Source organism: Babylonia areolata, chromosome 28 (assembly GCF_041734735.1).
Source record: "Babylonia areolata isolate BAREFJ2019XMU chromosome 28, ASM4173473v1, whole genome shotgun sequence".
Taxonomy (NCBI): domain Eukaryota; kingdom Metazoa; phylum Mollusca; class Gastropoda; order Neogastropoda; family Buccinidae; genus Babylonia; species Babylonia areolata.
In genome coordinates this window covers 2,386,941-2,405,371 of record NC_134903.1, presented here as the reverse complement: position 1 = coordinate 2,405,371, position 18,431 = coordinate 2,386,941, and the positions used below count along the sequence as shown (strand labels likewise).

Sequence of the window (18,431 nt, the reverse complement as noted above, 5' to 3'; positions counted from 1 at the left end):
CATATTGCACACACATTATGAAAAAAGGAATACTTGAGACAAGTCAGGAGGTCCTCCTCTGCAATTGGTAGCAACATTATCCAGTGCTGTCTGCCGCATGTGGGGAGGGAACCCAGGCAGAAAAACACAGTCTCTCACACACACACACTCACACACACACACACACACACACACACACTCTCTCTCTCTCTCACACACACACTCACACACACACAACACAACACAACACAACACAAAACAACAAACACACACACACAACACAAAACAACACACACACAACACAACACAACACAACACACACACACACACACACACACAGATACTCATTTTATTTACTTTCTCATCAACAACACGCTGCGAATCAATCACCCCAGATGGGCACAATAGCCGAGTGGTTAAAGCATTGAATTTTCAATCTGAGGGTCCCGGGTTCAAATCTCAGTAATGGTGCCGGTGGGTAAAGGGTAGAGATTTTTCCGATCTCACAGGTCAACATATGTGCAGACCTGCTTGTGCCTGAACCACCTTCGTGTGTATACACAAGCAGATCAAATACACATGTTAAAGATCCTGTAATCCATGTCAGCGTTCAGTGGGTTATGGAAACAAGAACATACCCAGCATGCACACCCCCAAAAACAGAGTATGGCTGCCTACATCGCAGGGTAAAAACGGTCACACACATGAAAGCCCACTCATGTACATATGAGTGAACGTGGGAATTGCAGCCCATGGACGAAGAAGAAGAACCACCCAAATTCACACCGCCACAGGCAGAAGACATTCATCCAGCCAACGTCTGTCATCAAAAGTCCAAGTCATCGTCAGGATCCTCATCATCAAAATCATCATCTTCATCCGGAACGTAATGAATCACACCACTGTCTGGAGATGACCTGTAACACAGATATTCACAAAGCATTTTAAACTGGAAACAAAAAAGATATTTGATGTTATCTGTGCATCTGGTTCACTTGGAAAAAAGAAAGAAAGAAAAAAAAAGAACCAATGGGTGTATGTAAACATCTCACAACTGATAAATAGGAAATTCTCTTCCTAAAATTACGTTTATCAAACATACTTATCGTGACCCACTAGTGCAGACTCCGGCAGGGAGTCCGATTCCTGTCCTGTGCAAACTACTACCAGTCTATGCAGAGAAAACGAAAGTAGCTACGGCTGATAACCTCCGGGAAGTAGGTTACCTCCCCTCTGTATCCCTGACGACCTTCCTCTAGAACCAATGGGTGTATGTAAACATCTCACAGCTGATAAATACATTTCTTTCATCCAAAAAAAAAAAAAAAAAAAAAATACTTCAGAAAATTTGAAAACACATACCCCAATGATGACATATGATGACATTTAGAACAGGAAGACAGAAAAAAAAGTAAGAAAGAAAGAAGAAGAAAAGTAAAGACACATGAGAAGAATGAATAAAGGCAGGACGGAAATAAGACACAAGACTAAAAGAACAGGAAAAAAAAAGCAGAAAGAAAGAGAGAATAATGGAAAGAATGGACAAGGAAAGAAAACATATAGATACACATTAACTCTCTCCATACGAACGGCGAAAGAGACGACGTTAACAGTGTTTCTCCCCAATTACCACCATCAAAATATTACAAGCGGAAGGCTCTTATACTGAAGAGGTGAATGTTGACAAAGAATACCACAATTCTGACGACGGAAGCTAAAGGTTGGGTCATTCAGACACCCACTGGACATCCGAGGGGTCTGTGTAGAGGAGAAGAGAGGACTGGCCGTACTGAGTGAGTGAAAGAGGAAAGAAAGAGAGAAGAAAGGGTGTGTACAAAAAAAGGAAGCGAAAGATGACTGAAAGAAACACAGTAACAAAACAAAAAAAAAAAAAAAAAAAAGACAAAAAAAAGACAGGAATAATGAAAAGACATCAAGAATGAAAGCAGGACTAGAAGGAAGGAAGGAAGGAGGGAGGGAGGGAAGGACACAAAGAAGGAAAGAAGGAAGAAATATCAGCGACGAAGAATAAAACACAGACTAAAAGAAAACTAAAGGGAAAAAAAGAAGAAGAAAAACCACAGGTCTAATAATGCTAATGCTCATAACAATAATGCTAATACTAATGCTGCTGCTGCTACTACTACTACTACTACCACAACGACTACTATTACTACTACCAACAACAACAATAATAATGATAATAATGATAATGATAATAACAACAGAATGAACAGACACAAATAATGAAAACAGGATGAAAAGGAAGGAAGGAAAGAAGGAAGAAGAAATACAGGAAGGAAGAAAGGGAGGAAGAAGAAATACAGGAAGGAAGGAAGAAAGGAAGGAAGGAAGGAAGGAAGAAAGAAAGGAAGGATCAAAGGAAGCAAGGATGCGAGGAAGGAAGAAATACAGGAAGGAAGGAAGGAAGGAAGGAAGGAAGGAAGGAAGAAGAAATACAGGAAAGAAGGAAGGAAGAAAGAAGAAATACAGGAAAGAAGGAAGGAAGGAAGAAAAAGGAAGGAAGGAAGAAATACTAGCAACAAATGATAAAATACAGACTAAAAAAAAAAATTACCTTGCACAGAATAACCACAATAATAATGCTAATGATAATGGTGATAAGAAGATAAGAATAAAACTGATAACAATCACAATGATAACAACAATAATAATAATAATAATATTAATAGTTATTATCATTAACATTTAGTAATAAAAAAAGAAGAAGAAGATAACGACAAGACTGGTAATAATAATCACAATAATATTGTTATCATTACTATTATTACTATTATCATTATCATTATTTCTATTATTATCATCATCATCTTCATTATCATTACTATTACTATTATTATCATTAACAACAACAGCAACAACAACAATAATAATAATACTAATTAGTAAAAAGAAAAGAAAAAAGAAAAGACCGGAAACAAAGAAAACTGAAAAACAAAAGACACACACACACACACACAAACAGAAACATACAACCCCCCAAAAACCCCTCCAAAACAACACAAACACCACCACAACAACCACCACCACCATCACAGAAATACAGCTCTTACATTTGTGTGTACGGCAGGACGACCTGATCTTTGGCTGCCTTCTCTTCAGGTTTCAGCGACAAGTTGAACGTCAGGTTGGCCGCTGGGTCCGCCTGGTGTCCACACAGAATTTCAGAATATTCTATGAAACCAACCATTCAATTGACCGTCTGATCAACATATATACCACTAACATAAACCTACCATTCAATCCACTGTCTAATCAACATATATACCACTAACATAAACCTACCATTCAATCCACTGTCTAATCAACATATATGCCACTAATATAAACCTACCATTCAATCGACTGTCTAATCAACATATATACCACTAACATAAACCTACCATTCAATCGACTGTCTAATCAACATATATGTCACACTAATATAAACCTACCATTCAGTCGACCATAATATCAGTATGAGTGTCAAAATATCAGTTATACTACGCGGGGGAACTTGCATCCATGAGCATTTTACTGCTTTCCTCGGTAAGAAAATATTCACAAGTTTTGAAAAAAAAACACAAAAAACCAACAAAACAACAATCCATGTAATCAACGTATATGACTATGACCATCAGAACAGCAGAGGAGGCAACTGCTGTCCCAACTGTTTGGGTTAGAGTTTGATTCCAGCGGGGAGTGTCTTGCCCAAGTTACATCCCCACTCCTTCAGCCACCAGGGCGTCAGGACAGCAGGCACTGGGATGGTCCCCGAAGGCCAACTAGCCCCAAAGGCTGCAGCAACAAGAGCTAGAGTTTCTTCTTCTTCTGCGTTCACTCGTATGCACACGAGTGGGCTTTTACGTGTATGACCGTTTTTACCCCGCCATGTAGGCAGCCATACTCCGTTTTCGGGGGTGTGCATGCTGGGTATGTTCTTGTTTCCATAACCCACCGAACGCTGACATGGATTACAGGATCTTTAACGTGCGTATTTGATCTTCTGCTTGCATATACACACGAAGGGGGTTCAGGCACTAGCAGGTCTGCACATATGTTGACCTGGGGGATCGTAAAAATCTCCACCCTTTACCCACCAGGCGCTGTCACCGTGATTCGAACTCGGGACCCACAGATTGAAAGTCCAACGCTTTAACCACTCGGCTACTGCGCCTGTCAAGAGCTAGAGCAATTTTGCCTCCTAGTTTGACAGTCGTAGTCCTTCACAAAAGACTGAGCTATAAATGGATTCCCATTGCTTCAGAGAAACCACTGATCATACAGCTCTCTCTGTGCTGCTGGCCCAACTGTCAGCTCATGTCAATACAGATATTCTACCTGCAAATGCATCAATGTATCTACTACATGAATGTCAAAAAGCCTACTGATGTCCACAGTGAGCATGTTTTGTTTGTTTACTCTGTCAAAAGTGATGCACAGATCAGTCTCCTATTCTTCTTCTTTGTTCGTGGGCTGCGACTCCCACGTTCAATCGTATATATATATACGAGTGGGCTTTTACCTGTATGACTATTTTTACCCCCGCCATAGAGGCAGTTGTACTCGGTTTTTAGGGGGGATGCATACTGGGTATGTTCTTGTTTCCACAACCGCCCAAACACTGACTTGGATTATGGGATCTTTAACGTGCGTATTTGATCTTCTGCATGGTGCACACACATGTAGGAGGTTCAGACACAAGCAGGTCTGCACATCTGTTGACCTGGGAGATTGGAGAAATGTCAAACTGAGCGTCTAGTCATTCAGATGAGACAATAAACCAAAGTCCTGTGTGCAGCACACACTTGGCACACCGCGAAAGAGGCTGTGGCAACAAAGTGTTGTCCTCTGGCAAAATTCTGTGGAAGAAATCCACTTTGACTGGTACACAAACATATATGCATGCACTCAAGGCCACACTGAGGGTGTTGGCTTATGCTGCTGGTCAGGCATTTGCCTAGCAGATGTGGTGTAGTGTATCTGGATCAGCATTTAATGTCCTGGAAATTTGTACTTCACCTCTGAATCTGTGTCCTCTGTTCACCACATGCTCTCTCTCTCTTTGACAATGATGGTGATGATGATGATGATGGTGATGACAGGGATACTTATATAGTGCCTTATCCTCAATCAGAGACCATGCTTTAAGCGCTTGACAAACACCGAATCATTTGCACAACAGGCTGCCTGCCTGGGTAGAACTGACTGAAAGCTGCCACTGGGTGCTCATCATTCGTTTCCTGTGTCATTCAGTCAGATTTCACTTACACACACACACAACCACGAACACACACACACATATGTAACTCTTCTCTCTGCTCTCTCTCAATCAGATGCCATGCTTTGAGAAAATATTCAACAAGAATCAGAGCTGCTAAGACCCAAATGAACCATCATCACTTGAGATGCTGTAAGAAAAGATTACGTTCAAGTTACGTGTCTAACCTGTTCTAAAATGACTCATCTTGGTGAGTGCCCAACATAAATCTATTCTTCGGTCAAACATACATCTTCTAAAAGAAATGATAATGATAATAATAATAATAATGATGGACGCAACAGCTCAATGGTCAGAGCATCAGACTTTCAATCAGAGAGGCTCGGGTTCAATTCCTGGTCATGGCGCCTGGTGGGTAAAAGTGCGAATACGCACGTTAAAGATCCTGTAATACTTGTCAGCGTTTGGCGGATTATGCAAGCAAGAACATATCCGACATACACACACCCTGAAAACAGAGTAGAGCTGCCTACATGGTGGAGGTAAAAACTGTCATACAAGTATAAGCCCACTCATTTATACAAGTTAACGTGGGAGTTGCAGCCAACGAATGAAAAAAACACACAAAAAAACGCTTGTCCACATGTGAATGCTGTTAGGGTTTTTTTTGTGTGTTTTTTTTTTTTATCACCTCACCTGTGGTTCATCAGGGTTCACCTGGACAGTTTCCACCTGTGACTTCCTGACCACCTCCTGCAGGTGTAGACAGTCAGCACTGATGTTGAACTCCTCTGTCTGGAACACACACAGTGGTCATCGTCATCGTCATCGAATAACGTCAATCAAACTGAACACTCCCACCTATGCTGGTTCCAAACCTGGATGCGAGAGGAATGGAGGGTTGGACGAGGGAACTAGCTACTCACTGCCAATCAAGGTGTGAAGGAATAATTATTGATTTGACGAGGGACTAGCTACTCACTGCCAATCAAGGTGTGAAGGAATAATTATTGATTTGACGAGGGACTAGCTACTCACTGCCAATCAAGGTGTGAAGGAATAATTATTGATTTGACGAGGGAACTAGCTACTCACTGTCAATCAAGGTGTGAAGGAATAATTATTGATTTGACGAGGGAACTAGCTACTCACTGCCAATCAAGGTGTGAAGGAATAATTATTGATTTGACGAGGGAACTAGCTACTCACTGCCAATCAAGGTGTGAAGGAATAATTATTGATTTGACGAGGAACTAGCTACTCACTGCCAATCAAGGTGTGAAGGAATAATTATTGATTTGACGAGGGAACTAGCTACTCACTGCCAATCAAGGTGTGAAGGAATAATTATTGATTTGACGAGGGAACTAGCTACTCACTGCCAATCAAGGTGTGAAGGAATAATTATTGATTTGACGAGGGAACTAGCTACTCACTGCCAATCAAGGTGTGAAGGAATAATTATTGATTTGACGAGGGAACTAGCTACTCACTGCCAATCAAGGTGTGAAGGAATAATTATTGATTTGACGAGGGAACTAGCTACTCACTGCCAATCAAGGTGTGAAGGAATAATTATTGATTTGACGAGGGAACTAGCTACTCACTGCCAATCAAGGTGTGAAGGAATAATTATTGATCTGCTAACTCATTCTACTCCAGGAACCAGTTAACTCTTCCGTGATGACTTCCCCTGTGGGCCTGGTATGAGATATTCCCGAACCAATACAGCGTTCTGATTTTGTTTATTCCTGCTTGGTACAGCTGGTGTTCTAAACTGAGCCATCTATGGATTCTGGAAGCACGCATGCGCACACACACACACGCACAGACACACAAACACACGCACTCAAAACACACATACACGAACACACACACACACTTACACACACACACATAAATGCACACAAACACACGCACACACTGACATGAAAAGCAGGCCGTTGCCAGGCCTCCCCGTGACGAAGGAGACAGGTGTAGGAGAAGCGAGGGGAGGACGGTGGCCGCAGCTGGATCAAGGTGTCTGGATGTCCACAGATGACCCTCCTCACCGCCTCATCGTGCACACCTGTGTGGACCAGGCTCAGCACCTGCTCCACCTTGTTTCCTGAGGGAGGGACGAGGAGGGCGGGGGAGGGGTGGCAGGTAAGAAATGATAAATAATGATGTGTATTTCAGTATGTAACTGCAATGGGATTTTAATTCTTCAGTCGACATCGAAGGGTCATGTTAATAAGACCATTTTTTTCACATTGTAACAAAGCTCGACAGCTGCAGCCAGTATCCCCGCCAGTAGAACAATGACTAACCTTTGCCCCCTGACCCAGTTTGCAGTGACCAAGTCCATTGTGTTGTTTGACATGAACCGAAGCCTGTGACAGAGAGCAATCTTATCTAAAATATCTGGTGGCTGGGGACTGTTTTTCACACAGAAACTTGGTGCTGAAAGAGTTAACTGTGTCAGTACAATACGGCAATACGATTTTGAATTTATTATTTTCCTGTGTCGATCAGGCTCAAAACTTGCTCCACCCTGTTTTCTGGGTGGGAGGTGTGTTGGGGGATGGGGGGTGCCGGGGGTGGGGGGGGGGGGGGGGGACAGGTATGAAATCATAAATACAATGATGTGTATTTCAGTACAATACTGTAATAGGATTTTAAACTGTCAGTACAATACTGCAATAGGATTTTAAACTGTCAGTTCAATACTGCAATAGGATTTTAAACTGTGTCAGTACAATACTGCAACAGGATTTTGAACTGTGTCAGTACAACACTGCAATAGGATTTTAAACTGTGTCAGTACAATACTGCAACAGGATTTTAAACTGTGTCAGTACAATACTGCAATAGGATTTTAAACTGTGTCAGTACAATACTGCAATAGGATTTTGAACTGTGTCAGTACAACACTGCAATAGGATTTTAAACTGTGTCAGTACAATACTGCAATAGGATTTTAAACTGTGTCAGTACAATACTGCAATAGGATTTTAAACTGTGTCAGTACAATACTGCAGTAGAATTTTAAACTGTGTCAGTACAATACTGCAACAGGATTTTAAACTGTGTCAGTACAATACTGCAATAATTCATCATTTTCCTGTCTGGATCAGGCTCAACATTTGCTCCTCCCTGTTCCCTGGGTACACAACAACAACAGGATTTAGATTTGCGTCAGTACAATTCTGCAATTTCTTCTTCTGCTTCGTTGTTTGTGGTCTGCGACTTCCGTATTCCCTCACAGGCATGAGTGTGTCTTTGCCTTTACATGTATGAGCATTTTACCACCACTATGTAGGCAGTCATACACCGCCACTATGTAGGCAGTCATACACCGCCACTATGTAGGCAGTCATACACCCCCACTATGCAGGCAGTCATACATCCCCACTATGTAGGCAGTCATACACCGCCACTATGTAGGCAGTCATACACCGCCACTATGTAGGCAGTCATACACCGCCACTATGTAGGCAGTCATACACCGCCACTATGTAGGCAGTCATACACCCCCACTATGCAGGCAGTCATACATCCCCACTATGCAGGCAGTCATACACCGCCACTATGCAGGCAGTCATACATCCCCACTATGCAGGCAGTCATACATCCCCACTATGCAGGCAGTCATACACCGCCACTATGTAGGCAGTCATACACCGCCACTATGTAGGCAGTCATACATCCCCACTATGCAGGCAGTCATACATCCCCACTATGCAGGCAGTCATACATCCCCACTATGCAGGCAGTCATACATCCCCACTATGCAGGCAGTCATACACCGCCACTATGTAGGCAGTCATACACCGCCACTATGTAGGCAGTCATACACCCCCACTATGCAGGCAGTCATACATCCCCACTATGCAGGCAGTCATACACCGCCACTATGTAGGCAGTCATACATCCCCACTATGCAGGCAGTCATACACCGCCACTATGTAGGCAGTCATACACCCCCACTATGTAGGAAGTCATACACCCCCACTATGTAGGCAGTCATACACCCCCACTATGCAGGCAGTCATACACCATTTTACCGCAATATGATTTGGAATTTATCATTTTCCTGTGAGAAAAAAAAAAGGGGGGAGTGGCTGGAGGCAAACACACACAAAAAAAATCAACAACAAAAAACAAAACGAAACAACCCCCCCTGGAAAAAAGACACAATTGGTTATTGTAAAACAACATATTATATATCATCACATGTATGTCTAATTTACTCTAATTCACCTTGCCGTGAATCTATAAACAATAAACCAGTGACAAGAAGCACTTGTTCTCACACACACCAACCGATAAATCACATGTGATACATTACAAGCCCCCCACGCTGCTCTCACACCCCCATCAATGCTCTGTTTTTCCCTGTTTCCATGCTCGTTAATGCTCTGTTTTTCCCTGTTTCCATGCTTGTTAATGCTCTGTTTTTCCCTGTTTCCATGCTTGTTAATGCTCTGTTTTTCCCTGTTCCCATGCTCGTTAATGCTCTGTTTTTCCCTGTTTCCATGCTTGTTAATGCTCTGTTTTTCCCTGTTTCCATGCTTGTTAATCCTCTGTTTTTCCCTGTTCCCATGCTTGTTAATGCTCTGTTTTTCCCTGTTTCCATGCTTGTTAATGCTCTGTTTTCCCTGTTTCCATGCTTGTTAATGCTCTGTTTTTCCCTGTTTCCATGCTTGTTAATGCTCTGTTTTTCCCTGTTTCCATGCTTGTTAATGCTCTGTTTTCCCTGTTTCCATGCTTGTTAATGCTCTGTTTTTCCCTGTTTCAATGCTTGTTAATGCTCTGTTTTTCCCTGTTTCCATGCTTGTTAATGCTCTGTTTTTCCCTGTTTCCATGCTTGTTAATGCTGTTTTTCCCTGTTTCCATGCTTGTTAATGCTCTGTTTTCCCTGTTCCCATGCTTGTTAATGCACACACACCCCAACACACACACACACACACACAGAGTCACACACGCATACACACACACTCTCTTTCTCTCTCTCCTACACACACACACTCTATCATACACAAACATCCCCCCACATGCACACACACAATACACCCCCCACCCCAACACCCTCCTCCCTCTCCCACCCCTCAACCCCACTCCTTCCCCCCCCCCCCTCCCGCAACACCGCCCCCCCCACAACCCCACACAATCCTCTCAGCCCCAGAACCCCACCCCTCTCTCTGTAGTCCAGCAGACTGCGCACAAGCTGAGGCACAGCGGTGGGGGAGTGGGTGAAGACGATGGTGCTCACGGAATCAATCACCACCCCCACCGTCACCCCTGTTCCCTGGACGGCGCTGCGTGTGGCCTCCATCAGCGGGCCTACGGGCAGCCGCTCCCCGAGTTTCTTGGGCCTGGGGAGGACTGGAACCCGGACCCTGTGTGGACAGAGATCAGTTAACTTCACTTCTTCTGCGTTCGTGGGCTTCAACTCCCACGTTCACTCGTATATACGCGAGTGGGCTTTTACGTGTATGACCGTTTTTACCCCGCCATGTAGGCAGCCATACTCCGTTTTCGGGGGTAGTTCACTTTAGTTACACAATGAGGCGTCATTGTGTTCCGACAAATCCATATACGCTACACCACATCTGCCAAGCAGATGCTTGACCAACAATGTAACCCAACATGCTGAGTCAGGCCTTGAGAAAAAAAAAAAGGTAAGCAGACAGATAATGAAATAAAATTCAATGTGGAAAGAAATTTTTAAAAAAAAAGAAAAAAAAGAAAGAAAACAGATATATAAATAAGTAAGTAAACAGATGAATAGAAATTAAAACAGAAATTAATTTTTTTTAAAAAGATAATAACAACAGAAAGACAAGAATGATGATAGATAAACAGATAAGCAAATAAATGCAAACAAACATAAAGACACACACAAACACACGCACACACACACACACACACACACACACACTCATGCATAACAGATATGCACCAAACATGCAGTTTCACAGACATGAAAGCACAAACAAAAGTGCACAGGCCCAACGCTACAAATAAAAAGCACATGAGCCCCGACACACACACACACCATCTCCCACGTTACCCTGCATCCACCCTCCCACCACACGCACATTCCTACTTATCGCAGCTTCTACAGCACACGACAAAGATCAATGCAATGACAAATGAGGAGGAAGATGATGGTGAGAATGACTGATGGTAGCACAGTTTTTCATACCACGCCCCCTTTCTTTGGAATCAACTTCCTCAGCCTCTCCGTCACTCATCTTCACTGCAATCGTTCAAACCCAGTCTGAAGACCCACCTTTTTTCCCCTCCTGAATAATTTTCAACAGCTCATCCCTTTCCAGTATGAACTTAAATGACTATTAGTGAGTGGGTGGAGTTTGAGAGTTTCAGAATTTGTTGACTGTATTTTTTATTGTCTTAGGCCCAACACTCGGCTTATATCACAGACTGACATAAGTTTACATTTGGGCCAACAGCAAAGTGAGAGCTGTATTATCAATGGTTTCTCCAGTCAATGGGAAATCATTTACAGCTTAGTCTTTTGTGAAGGACTATGACTCTCAAACTAGGAGGCAAAATTGCATTGGCTCTTAGTGCTGCAGCCTTGTGGGCTAGCTGGCCTTTGGGAACCATCCCAACGCCGTCTGTCCTAAAACCCTCTTGGCCGAGAGAGTGGGGATGTACTTGGGCAAGACACTCTCCACTATAATCAAATTCTAGCCCAAATAGTCTGAACAGCAGTTGCCTCCTCTGCTGCTCTGATAGTCATAGTCGGACACAACTATCATATATAATTATATATTTATGACTGTGTGCTGTGACTTGTGTGCGTGCCTGTGCTTGTGTGTGTTGTGGGAGTGTGTGTGTAGGGGGATGAGTAATTTCTAACAATGTTTGGTATCTTGTGTTCAATTTTTCCTTTTTGATATTTACGTGTGTGTTGCATTTGTAAACACTTGTGGCTTATTTTCAAGATTAGGCGTAAATGCTCATAATAATAAAAACAACAACAAAAAGAAAAAAACTATATTTGTGTACACATCATTTTGTCAGAGGACATCACACATGCTGCCATGGGTTCTTTTTCAGTACGCCAAGTGCATACTGCTCATGGGACCTTGGTACATCGTCTCATCCCAGTGACGTGATGCTCAGCTCCATTTTCCAGTCAAACTTAGGAGAATTAGGGCCAGTCCGGGATTTAAACCCACACCCTCACGGACAATATATATAGGCAGATAAACGTATCCACCATTCTACCTCCTTGGAACACTTTTTTTTTCTCTCCGAAAATCCCTTTCTACCTAGTGAAATATGTTAAAAGTTTCATGTGGTCATATTTCCTGTTTACATCATCAGTTACTTAATTATTCATAACAGGACCAGCGCAATAGCTGAGTGGTGAAAGCATTGGACTTTCAATCTGAGGGTCCCTGGCTCGAATCTTGGAGATTTTTCCGATCTCCCAGGTCAACATATGTGCAGACCTGCCAGTGCCTGAACCCTTCTCGTGTGCATACACAAGCAGAAGATCAAATACACACGTTAAAGATCCTGTAATCCATGTCAGCATTCGGTGGGTTATGGAAACAAGAACATACCCAGCATGCACAATCCCAAAAGCGGAGTATGGCTGCCTACATGGAGGGGTAAAAACGGTCATACAAGTAAACGCCCACTCGTGTACAAACGACTAAACATGGGAGTTGCAGCCCACGAATGCAGAAGAAGGAGGAGAAGAAGAAGAAGAAGAATTCAGAACACATTGTCTAAATGAGTTGATGCCTTCTTGCTAACAAAACTGGACCTGGTTTGGCACTCACTTCTGTCTCAGAGGGGCGGGTAGGGCGTTGAGGAAAAAGTGAGGGGGCCTCTCGAATGCCATGAGGAGAACCTCGTCATACCTGAAAAATGACAAGTTGCGCACAATGCCTCACCACAAGGGTCTACAAAACAACAACAGTACAACACAAACAACTGCTGTCAAATCTTCACCTCTACACCTCTGAGAGAGGAAACACCAATTTTACTACTGTGTAGCTCGTTATGCAGGTCTGTGAGATAGCTTACTTGCTTACTTAAATCCTTTTTGCTCCAGATGGAGCATAAGGCACCGACATATGGATCAGTAGGAAGTGAGAGAATCTGAGCGCACTGGTTCAAATCCCATAGTCACCAGTATTCCCCCCCCCCCCTCCACTAGACCTCGAGTGGTGGTCTGGATGCTAGTCATTGGAATGAGATTATAAACTGAGGTCCTGTGTGCAGCATGCACTTAGCACATGTAAAAAAAACAAAAAAACTCACGGCAACAAAAGGGTTGTCCTTGGCAAAATTCTGTAGAAAAAATCCACTTCAATAGGAAAACAAATAACATTGCTGCGAGAGATCTCCTTTTGAAAGTTGCTATCAGCTGAGACACTGCCGCCCAGATACTTGAAGCCCTCAACTTCCTCCAGCTCCACACCATGTACATTGGTTTTCTTTGTACTCTCCTTCTTTGCTTTCATTACCTCGGTCTTGCTATGACACAGCTGAGTGGTTAAAGTGTTGGACTTTCAATCTGAGGGTCCTGAGTTCCAATCTCAGTTATGGCTCATAGTGGGTAAAGGGTGGAGATTTTTCTGATTTCCCAGGTCAACATAAATGCAGACCTGCTTGTGCCTGAACCCCCTTCATGTGTATACGCACACAGAAGATCAAATACACACTTTAAAGATCCTGTAATCCATGTCAGTGTTCAGTGGGTTTTGGAAACAAAAACATGCCCAGCATGCACACCCCCAAAAACGGAGTATGGCTGCCTACATGATGGGCAAAATAAAAACAAAAGTCATACACGTAAAATGTTACATGTCTGTCTGAGTGTGTATGCCTGAAATCTGATTCAATAACACAGGAAATGAATGATGAGCGCCCAATGGCAGCCATCAGTCGGCTCTACCCAGGTAGGCAGCCTGTTGTGTAAATGACCCCGTGTTTGTAAAGCTTAGAGCTTGGTCTCCGACTGATGATAGGCGCTATATAACTTATAAGTATCCATATCAATAAATCAATCTGATCAGAGGCATACCCCTTACATCATTCTGTCAAATTTTCTGAGACCCAGCTGTCTTCTAGAGTTTCTACTGATGCGCTGTGGTTTCCAGCTGGAAGACTGGTACCACACAGGCAGAGGAAGACTGGTACCACACAGGCAGAGGAAGACTGGTACCACACAGGCAGAGGAAGACTGGTACCACACAGGCAGAGGAAGATTGGTACCACACAGGCAGAGGAAGATTGGTACCACACAGGCAAAGAGTCATGATCAACTGCTCCACTGCTGGGTCCACATTGGTGAATCCACCCTTTAATGTTTCAGTTTCTCAAGAAGGCATCACTGCATTCAGACAAATCCATACACGCTAAACTACATCTGCAAGGCAGATGCCTGGCAAGCAGCATAACTCAACACACTTTGTCAGGCCTTGAGTGCATGCATTTGATATACAATATAAAAATATACTGTGTACCCATCAGCATGGATTTCTTCTACAGAACTTTGCCAGAGGACAACACTTGTGTTGCCATGGGTTCTTTTTCAGTGCGCCAAGTGTGTGCTGCACACAGGACCTTGGTTAATTATCTCATCCGAATGTCTAGATGGTCAGTTTGATTTTCCAGTCAAACTTAATAGACTGGGGGAGACCAGAATTTGAACCCAAACCATTATGGACACTATATAGGCCTAACACTTAGTTTATATCACACATTGACATGAACTTCCAGCTGGGCCAACAGCAAAGTGAGAGTCATTTGCAGCTTAGTCTTTTGTGAAGGACTATGACTCTCAAACTAGGAGGCAGGATTTCACTGGCTCAAAGCACTGCAGCCTTGGGGGCTGGTTGGCCTTTGGGAACCATCCCAACGCTGACTGTCTTAAAACCGTCTTGGCCAAGAGAGTGGGGATGTAAGATGGGCAAGACACTCTCCACTATAATCAAATTCTAGCCCAAATTGTCAGGACAGCAGTTGCCTCCTCGGCTGTTCTGATGGTCATAGACACGACTGACTATCATACAAACATTGGCAAGTAAGTGTCTAAACCATAAGCTGCCATCTTCCTCCACAGATCTTCCTCCTTAACCAATTAAACTATTAATTATTTTAAAACTGCCAGTCCTGCTCACCTCTGGCACATGCTGTGCAGTAATAACAGTACCAAGCATCTGCCTGGTGCTTCCGATCCATCTGTTGTAACAAAAACACGTTCATAAACTGCAGGGTATACTGAATAAGGAAGTTTGTTTTTTTTTCTCTCTTTAAAGCGTACGTGTGTGTGTGTGTGTGTGTGTGTGTGTTAGTGTGTGTGTGTGTGTGTTAGTGTGTGTGTGTGTTTGTGCATGCGTGCGTGCGTGTGTGTGTGTGTGCGCGTGTGTGTGCCTCTGTGTGTGTTTGTCTGTGTGTAATGACTATGTGCGAGTGCGTACGTTCATGTGTGTGTGTGTGTGCGCACGGGTGCATGCATGTATGCTTGCCTCTGTGTGTGTGTGTGTGTGTGTGTGTGTGTGTGTGTGTGTGTATTAACACTGAAATATATATCACTGTGTGTATAAATGTCTAGTTTTGGGGGTGGGGGTGAGGGTCTGTGTGACTCTTTTCAATTCACTCTCACTCCAATGTTTATACTGCACATACTTTTAAGTTGTAGTATGTTCACTAAACGCTGTCAATTTATTTTCCTTTAATGAATTTCTTACATGCAGATATCATTACATGCAGCTCTGAATTTGAATAAAGACAACATTTTTTAATGATTAATCAGTCAAATGCACAACTGGAAAATGTTCAATGTAACATTTTGGCAAATCGGGTACCAGTAAAGGTGACGAGAAGTGTTTTCCTATTCCATTTCTAATAACTAAGGGAGTCATCTCTTTATTTCCATGTTACTGTTGTGTCATACTTGTTACTTTTTTTTCTCCAACATTATTGACTAAGTAAGTAACTAACAAATGATGAGTATCTGATGTCTCCCACTCTCAGGCCAACATTTAAAAAAAACCCAAAAAACCTGCAGACCTGGTAAGTACTACTAAAGCCAGTATGTCAATTTCATTCATGTTTTTAGCATTAAGTTTGCAGAAAATCAAGTATACATACAGTGTATACCTGTATCGATCTATAACCTTTAAGATATGTGCATGACTTTAATACTACATAAATAATTTCATCTATCTACAAATTCTATACCATGACAATATGTGTATTTAACCTTGACATGATGCATGATTTTAATACATCATTACATGTATACATGTATGTGTAAATGATGCATATTAAAATATATTTCGTTAAATACACATTCTATATGATTGATCATAAACCATTGGTGCAGTCTCCAGCAAAAGTCCTATTCCTTTCCTGTGCAAACAACTTGCCTGTTCATTTTCATGTCAGTGTTAGGTGTCACACAGAAACACACACACTCTCTCTCTCTCCCTCACACACACACACACACATAGAGAGAGAGAGTGAATCAATGACTAAGAGAATACCAGATAACGAGAGACTGAGACTGAGAGAGAAAGAGAGAGACAGAAGGGCAGAAACTCAAAAGTATGCGGGGAAAGGTCCAGGGAGTGAAGGAAAGACAGGGGGTGCAGGAAGAGAGAGAGACACAGAGAGAGAGAGAGAGAGACAGACAGACAGACAGACAGAGACAGAGAGAGGGGGATGGAAGAGACAAAGAGAGGGGTGTTAGGGAGATGATAGAAACAGAATAATCAAATAACAAGGAGAAAATGACAGTCTCATAAAGACAGAGACACATATGCCATTGCCCAAATATGATACCTTCAATAACGACATTCTGTGATTGTAGTTTGCCTGTGCACAAACTTTCCAGCAACGACATTTTCTGGATCTGGATCTGGATCTGGATTTGTACGTTGCAGGAGTCAATATTGGCAATCGTCGCAACGGAAAACTTGGGAAAAAAAATCCAAAAAGGAAAAAAAAAAAAAAAGAAACGTCGAAAATACTGACAGTTGATGACCTCGAAGGGAAACTCGTGAACAGTCAGTATCGCAGAAAAGGGGGGGGGGGGGGGGGGGGGGGCGGAAGAAAAAGAAAAGAAAAGAAACGAAAAAAAAAGCTTATTGAGCTGAATCTGCTGGCTTCTATCGTCTCGTGTAGATCAGTCCCCCAAAAGGGAGAACATCATCAAAACAGGCCAACACCAAGTGTGTGTGTGCCTAAAACCGTGTGCATATGAAACAACCTCACACCAAATATTCAGAGGAATTCGACAAAATCAGTAAAATATTCATAGAATCAAGGCACAATCTTATGTGCCTCTGATCGGATCACAGACAAAGGAAAACAATCTGAACATTCACTGCCAACACGTGGATAGTGATAAACAACTTGCACCAGGGGACTTTATTCGCCATGCAAAACCAGTTTCTCAACACCGAAATCTAACACATAAAAAACATACACACAGAAACACACACAGACAAAAACACAGACAGGCTTTGACTGAACGACGGGCGTAGGCTACTTTACAATACTGACGAGTTTTGCCGGATCACACCGTATGACCCGACAACTTAAATTAAGATGAAGGAAAGTGGCAGATGGTTAAGACGCTCAGCTGCCAATACAGAGAGTCCGTGAGGGCCGGTGTGGGTTCGAATCCCGCTCTCGCCCTTTCTCGGCCCAAGTTCACTGAGTTGACTCATGGTCTTTCCGAGTCGAATGAGACGACAAACCGGGGTCCCGTGTGCAGGGTTGGTTTTGATGTTGTTTGGCCGGGCCATATCAGTGGTCTTTGAACTACTGAGTTGACTGAGGAGAACTTGTTATCTCAGTTAAAAAAAAAGAAAAAAAAAGAAGAAAAGATGTGGACACCGAGATCATTCTTCTCCACTTCACTCTCAGTTTGATTGATGGAGTAGGATTCACTTTCACCGAGCGTTCCTCCCTCTCATTTGGCCGACAAAGCGCGTTCTACTTTTTAGTTTCTTTTTTTCTTTCTCTCCCATTCAGTTTGAGAACGTGGCATCACTGAGTCGGTTTTTCTGCCAGTGGGTTGAAACTGACGGACGGAGGAGCCTCTGACCAATCATGTAGTCTGCCAATGTTCAGATCTCTCTGGAGGATACTTGTGGCCTCGTTGACGTAGTTCCTTGTATCGTCTGAAAAAAAAAAACGGCAGACGCTGCTGTGAACACAGCTGCCAGTGGGCGGAGTCATTCATGTA

The 18,431-nt window shown here is 42.9% G+C and overlaps 1 protein-coding gene across 1 annotated transcript; it reads right to left on the bottom strand.

Annotated features, from left to right (window-relative positions):
• Positions 1–294: 294 nt before the first annotated feature.
• On the bottom strand, positions 295–17,171 carry LOC143301967 (elongator complex protein 5-like). Its single transcript, XM_076616445.1, has 8 exons — positions 17,021–17,171; positions 15,355–15,415; positions 13,006–13,086; positions 10,376–10,581; positions 7,129–7,307; positions 5,897–5,995; positions 3,054–3,145; positions 295–896 (listed from the first exon to the last, which is right to left on the bottom strand). The coding sequence occupies exons 1-8, from the start codon at positions 17,079–17,081 to the stop codon at positions 806–808; spliced, it is 870 nt and encodes a 289-aa protein (XP_076472560.1). The 5' UTR covers positions 17,082–17,171; the 3' UTR covers positions 295–805.
• Positions 17,172–18,431: the final 1,260 nt, after the last annotated feature.